General features: G+C 36.4%; 1 protein-coding gene across 2 annotated transcripts in view; it reads left to right on the forward strand.

The window, feature by feature from the left end:
• vnc (GNAT family N-acetyltransferase vnc) overlaps positions 1 to 5,216 on the forward strand; it is a 95,267-nt gene extending 90,051 nt beyond the window's left edge. Inside the window, exon 7 of one of the 2 annotated variants that reach the window (XM_090382855.1) lies at positions 4,700 to 5,216. In XM_090382855.1, coding sequence (XP_090238981.1) covers positions 4,700 to 4,816 — 117 coding nt within the window. In that variant the 3' untranslated portion in view covers positions 4,817 to 5,216. The remainder of the gene's footprint in view (positions 1 to 4,699) is intronic. The other variant, XM_090382847.1, reaches the window with a different exon arrangement.
• The last annotated feature ends 1,285 nt before the right edge of the window (positions 5,217 to 6,501 follow it).

The following is a 6,501-nucleotide window of genomic DNA, read 5'->3' on the forward strand; positions in this document are numbered from 1 at the left end:
AATGGTAGTAAAGCATTCTGGTCTCTAGCCAAAGCTATTGGTTGCAACATTTGCTCATCTGTTCTCCCAACACTGTTAATACCCAATGATTCTGTTGCCACCTCAACTAAAGATAAAGTTGATCTGCTATAATATTCCTTTTTTCTAACTCCTGTATTGATGAACTTAGAATGGTTGGAGGTGGTAAATCACCTCCATCCATTTGCAATACACTCCATCCTGTGTGTCCTTCAATCAAAAGATAGAAGGATTTTGAACAGTCTTGATGCCAGGAAAGTGCTATTTCCTGATGATATTTCTTCACTGTTCTCAAAAGCTGTGCTCCTGAACTTGCCCCTATTTCGTGTCATCTTTTTTTACTTTCTTATTCCTTCTGGTGTTTTTCCTTCTGCCTGGAAATTGGCTCATATTAAAGGCAGTTCCTAAAAAGGTGACAAATCTCTCATCCGGTTATCCCATTGCACTTATTTCTACTCTTTCAAAAGTACTGAAGAAATCTATTAACTGCCAACTCCTAAACCATCTAGAAACTTTCCATCTGATCAATATGGATTACATCAGTGTCAGTTCACTGAAAATATACTGGCTTATGTTACCCATCTGTGAACAAATTCAGTGGAAAAGCTTGGTGAAACTCAAGTAGTTTCTCTTGACATTTGAAAGACTTTTGATCATGTTTGGCATAAAGTCTTTTAAATAAGCTTCCATTTGTAATTGGGTATCCAGTTTTCTTTCTGACCACTCACTGTAGGAGATGGTAGACGGCTCTCTGTCTTCTAATTTATCCACTAATGCTGGTTTTCACCAAGGTTTGGTTCATTCTCCCACTCTTTTGCCCTTGTATGGTAATGACTTTCTCCTATTCATTGTTTTGCTGATGATAGCACATTGTATTTCACCTTCCAGTTTGAGAAACCTATTTGTGCCTTGCACAAATAGCCTGAACTTCTTGAGCGTCCACTACCAATTCCCTAACTGCTAATCTGAGGTTAATTCTCCAGTGGGACAAAGATAAACTTGATTGATTTCGAACCTTCTAAAACTCAGCCCTTTCTTATATCTCACTAAAATGAGTCTTCTGGTTTTTAGGAAACTATCCCATCATATCACAGCATAAATTTTATTGACACCATGTGAACATACTGTTTTGAGAAGCTATAGCAGAGTTTCATACTTGTAAAACATATTAATTCTTATTATTACAATTAATCACATTAATATAACTGCCAGTTCAACAGTTTTTGTTTAATTATTATTTATTTCTTTTATTTTTATATCTTTTAACTAAGGTTTAGAATGTGATGCTCAGGAAAGTTCCCAGAATGAGAGAGAATAATATTGGTAATTTTCTGCATTGGAACTTTATACAGTCTTTCTATTGCCATAATTAATTGAACTGTACTTCATATTTAACTACCAGCTGAACCATACAGTATTAGGTTTGAAAAATAGTTAAATGGTAAAATTTTGAGGTTGTGTGGGAAGGACCCATTCATTTTGCTTTCAAAAAATAATTGTGGAGGTTGCTGCTGTTAAGCAAAAGTTTTTTAAGATTGGCTTTGAGTTTAATTCAAATCTGTAGTGTCAAAAGTTCTGATTTGTGAACTTACGTGGTGCAAAAGTTCCAATTTATTGTATTTTCTACGGGTAAGCAGAATAGAAACACTGTAATTTTATAATCCAAGTGGTATAATAAGAGTGAAGGGTCAGTTTTGTAATTAAAATATAAAAAAATCGTATATAGAAAATCATATATATATATTTTTTTTTTATGTAAACCCCAAACACAAGAGGTATTAGAACCTATAGTACTGTGCTTGGGTTGGCAGTTGAGAAGATGAAAGAAGATATTTGTTCACATTGGACTTGAATTTCTGTAAATTAATTTTCAGGAAATACGTATGAAGGAAGGTTGTTCCAGAAAACGGCAGTTGAATGAATAAATGAGGAAGATGAAAAGTTGGTTCTGTGGGTTTGAAGTTGGACAGTAAATGGATGTTGGCTGGTGGCGGCACGTGTTCGGACTGTTTTGAAAGAGAGAGAGCGGGAATTATAGAAGCCAATTCAAAAGAAACGTACCCATGGAAGTAACTGTAGAAGAGGCATGCAGCAGAAACAGTATGTCTATGAGAAAGCGAGTGGAGAGACTCTGTTAGAGATGAATCATTAATTAACCTAACTGCCCTGTTCTGAATGGAATCAAGAAGCCTGAGAGAGGTTTTGGGGGCACCACCCCAGATGTGGGAACAATATTCCATGGCAGGGTGGATTTGCGATTTATACAGAGTGAGCAGCTGTTTGGAAGAAAAGTAATGCTGAGAGCGAAAGAGAGAACCAAGTTTTTTAGATGCAGAGGAAGCAATATTTGTAATTGCTTGTGCCAAGAGAGATTAGAAGTCAGGGTAATCCCCAAAAGAGATATATCATTTTGCCTAGAAATAGGAGTGTCACTAAAGATAAGCATAGGAGCAGAAGAATCCTTTTTGCGAGATATAAGATAAGACTGAGTTTTAGAAGGGTTGAAATCAACTAAGTTGTTTTTGCCCCACTGGAGAATTACCAGTGGGGCAAAAATCAGCTTCAACTTACGAGAAGTTGAAGCTGATTAAGCAGGGCAAGGTTTCTCAAAATGGAAAGTGGAATGCAATGTGCTGTCATCGGCAAAACTATGGATGGGATTTCCAGTCAATGGAAGAAGGTCATTAATATAGAAGAGGAAAAGAGTGGGGGAAAGAACTGAACCTTGGGGGACACCGGCATTAGTGGAGAAGTTAGAAGACAGAGAGCCATCTACCATCACCCTCAGTGAGCGATCAGAGAGAAAACTGGATAACTAATTACTTGTTTAGAAGAGCAACTACTTGTGTTTCACTGAACCTCTCCATCGAATTAGTCCATAAATGGGTAACATAAGCCAGAATATCACCAGTGGATCGACACTGATGGAATCCATACATATACAATTATTTTATTCATGCTCCCCCTTCCCTTAGCATCACTCTTTGGAATATTTTTATTATTATTAACAGTCTCCAATTGTGTTCAGGAGCATAATTTGCTTGTCATGCTAGGGAAGGGGGAGCATGAATAAAATAATTGTGGGGTTACCTCCCAGAATAAATCATGGGAGGTAACCCTGCTCTCTCTCTCTCTCTCTCTCTCTCTCTCTCTCTCTCTCTCTCTCTCTCTCTCTCTCTCTCTCTCTCCTGTAGGTGCCTCCGTAGCCAGGTGGGCAGGAGCAGCAGTGCGTAGCAGACCGGGGTTCGAACCCGTGACCACCAAATGCGGAGAATACAGAAAGGTCAGGGAATGACCACCGCATATCCCCGGAGCAATATGGCCTTAGTTGCTAATGCTCCTAAAAAAAACCAAATAACACACAATAACAACAATCTCTGCCTGAAATAAGCTATGGGAATTGAATCCAGACTTCTCCAAATGAGTGGTAACTTTGTGGTAGATGATGCTGACAGCTGTCACAGAGGACTTTTGGACTATAAAACTCCAAATTTTAAAATTTTAAGGCTGTGTGGAAGTGCTTGAAACATCCCAAATAGCTGCATATGTGGTGATTATTTATTTATTTTTTTTTTATTGACTCCTTGATCCCACTGCACTTTGCTTCTATCAAATGCAGATTGTTGAAAGTTGCTGTAATAATATTTTGGCCATTTCTTGCAATGTATTTTAATGTTATATAAGCCTAATGACCATGGGACTGAAACTCTCTACACCTTATAGCATTACAATAAAATTGTCAGAATGCCATGAATTTTTCATATGAAACAACTTAGAGTAAACAGAAGACTTACCATGGCCATAAGTCAATTTAAAATAGCAAAAGCTTATATGTCTGTTGATTTCAGAACTTCCTGTTGCAAAATCTCAAGGACAATGTAAAATAAAGAGTAACACTTTCCTCTGAGAGTGTATATCTCACCGGTGTTTGCTATAAACATGCAGTTGCTTTCAAAATAATTCTGTTGGCACTTTCGGAAAGAATTAACCTCCCCCCCCCCTCTCTCTCTCTCTCATGTGTTACAATGCATACAATGCACCCAATTATTATCCATGAAATCTGTATGTCTGTAAATACTCTGACACATTACTTATAACTAGTAAAAATTCTTGCAACATCAAGAAATAAAGATTATAGTAGTTGCACTTATTGGAGAGGTCTGGTTGAAATCTTTTCAGAAAATAAAAAACTTTTAAATGCTTCTTCATTTGAGACTATAATTAGCCAATCCCAGGTAAAGACAGTAGGTTTTCCCTGTGAGTTAGTCTAGGTTTTTTTTGTTTTCCCTTCTTGCAGTCTTCGCAATATACAGATTGAGTGCACCACCTTAATATGGCGGTGCACTATGACCTAAGGTACCAATGTGCCATAAAACCAACACCAATAATGTAACCTTACAATATAATTTTGACCCATGCTACCTACAGAACTTGGAAAGACAAGCAAAATCACTGATAACATATGCATTTGCTGTGCAATGGATTATTGCTTCCAGTTATCTTGCATACATCCCTCAGTGCAGTATGCAAATATTTTTGAAATATGCAGATATAAGCAGTTGATGCCACTCTGTATTGGTGTCAGTCTTACAAAAATATGAATATACGTACTTAAAAGTTACACTTATCCTTTTGTTCTTGATTGAAATTTGTTTATTTTACTTTTTAATTCTATTCTCAGAATAACTTAACTCCAGCTGATGCTGCATCGTTTTATGACTCCAAGAGCTCGGGGAAAAAGGATAAAGATCGTGATAAAGAAACTGGAGATACAGAAAAACACCGTGGTGATCAATAATTGCCGCTCTTTAGTTATTACTGTGTTGATGAATTGCAAAAAATGAAGGAAGTAAGAGAAAATAGATTGCAAATCATGTAGCTGTCTGCTGGAAGGCATCATGATTATTAAATGCAGTTCATAATCTATAAAATGGCATTTTTTGTTAAATGTTATGCAACATAGAAAGGCAATAAAGAATATGAGAGAATTTTATAAATGTCTTTTGCACAACAGCAGTGTTCTGTTTCTAGGTTATTGTCTTCTCGGCAAAGTTTTTATTTCAGATTCTGTTTCTTCGTGGGGGAAAAAAATCAGTTAATTAATAAAAGTAGCCAATTGTAATTTGTTTGGTAATCGTTTCCATACCCTACCACAGTCTCCATATCAGTAAACAAAACACCCAGAAATATTCAATGGATTTTCTTTTTATAATTTTAGATTTGTTAATTCGAATGAAATTCTAGGATCATCCACCGTTTCAGCAATTGTAATATGTGTTTTTGTTTAGTTTGGTGAATGATATTTGAAGTTAATTTCATTTCTTGTTAGATAATGTACTACTCTTTGGATTCTTAAAATTAATATTGATCCCATTAAAGATATTATTAATGCTAATTAAAGCTTTTTAGTTTCATCTCTCTCTCTTCTCCCCCCCTCCACCATGAGAGAGAAAAATGGAGAGATCTACACACAATAAAGCAAACTACATATCAAATCATGTTTTAATTAAAATAGGAATTTATTAACACTCACCATTATAGTTTTTTATTTCAGAGTTTTGGCTTATTAGCACTTTCACCTGATTACTGTCTCTGTCCTTCATCTAGGTTGGGGTAGGGGATCACATCAGTGTGTTGCAGGACAATTTGTTGTACAGCAGCTCACTGTATTTGATAATTCAGTGCATGACAGTTCAGTGTACGAGACAGTTTGGCGAATGACATTTCACTGTATGTAACAATTTGGCGGAAGACTGTTGGTGGCTTCAACAATTCGGTGAGTATGACCAGTAAAGTATTCAAGAGAATTCAGTGTATGGCAAAGCAAGACGGAAAATGCAAACTTTTAACATGCCATGTTGTTAATGGTGAATTTAGTGATCATGATACCCATTCTTGATATTTTATATTTTTTATGGTGCATACTATCCATCTTGTTTTTTGATGCACATTTTACTCTCTTTTTTTTAGTAGATCCTATTAAAAAATGTGCCAGACAGGTCAGAAGATTGGGACACAAGAGAACCTTGTTCACACTTTACTTTCACTTCTGTAAGTTGCATCATTTTTTAGGAAATACATATGGGGGGGTAGTTTTTCCAGAGACCAAAAATAGAGATCATTAATGTATGCCAGCTGGGTAAAGTGCATCTTCTGATGTTTGGTTTGCAATCCATGCTATATTTTTTATTGAAAGAAGTTAGTAGTAGGCTAGTATCGTGGATGGGTTAAGGGTAGGCGGATAAACTTCCCTGGAGATCGTGTAGTGGTCAAAATTGGAGTCCGAGTCCCCTACATTGAAAAGCACTCAGCCCCAATGAGGTGTCTTCATCAGGGCCCTTGGCAGACTCACCTGAGTAGGCATGTTAAAAAATAATAAATAATCTTATCTGTATTAAAGGTGTTACAAAAAAAGCTGAAATAGTCATGCAGCCAGTTTCCAACCTGCCTATGAGAAGGATCAGTGTGAATCCTTTTAAAGTA

Source organism: Mastigoproctus giganteus, chromosome 1 (assembly GCF_048544385.1).
Source record: "Mastigoproctus giganteus isolate SK-2022 chromosome 1, ASM4854438v1, whole genome shotgun sequence".
NCBI lineage: Eukaryota > Metazoa > Arthropoda > Arachnida > Uropygi > Thelyphonidae > Mastigoproctus > Mastigoproctus giganteus.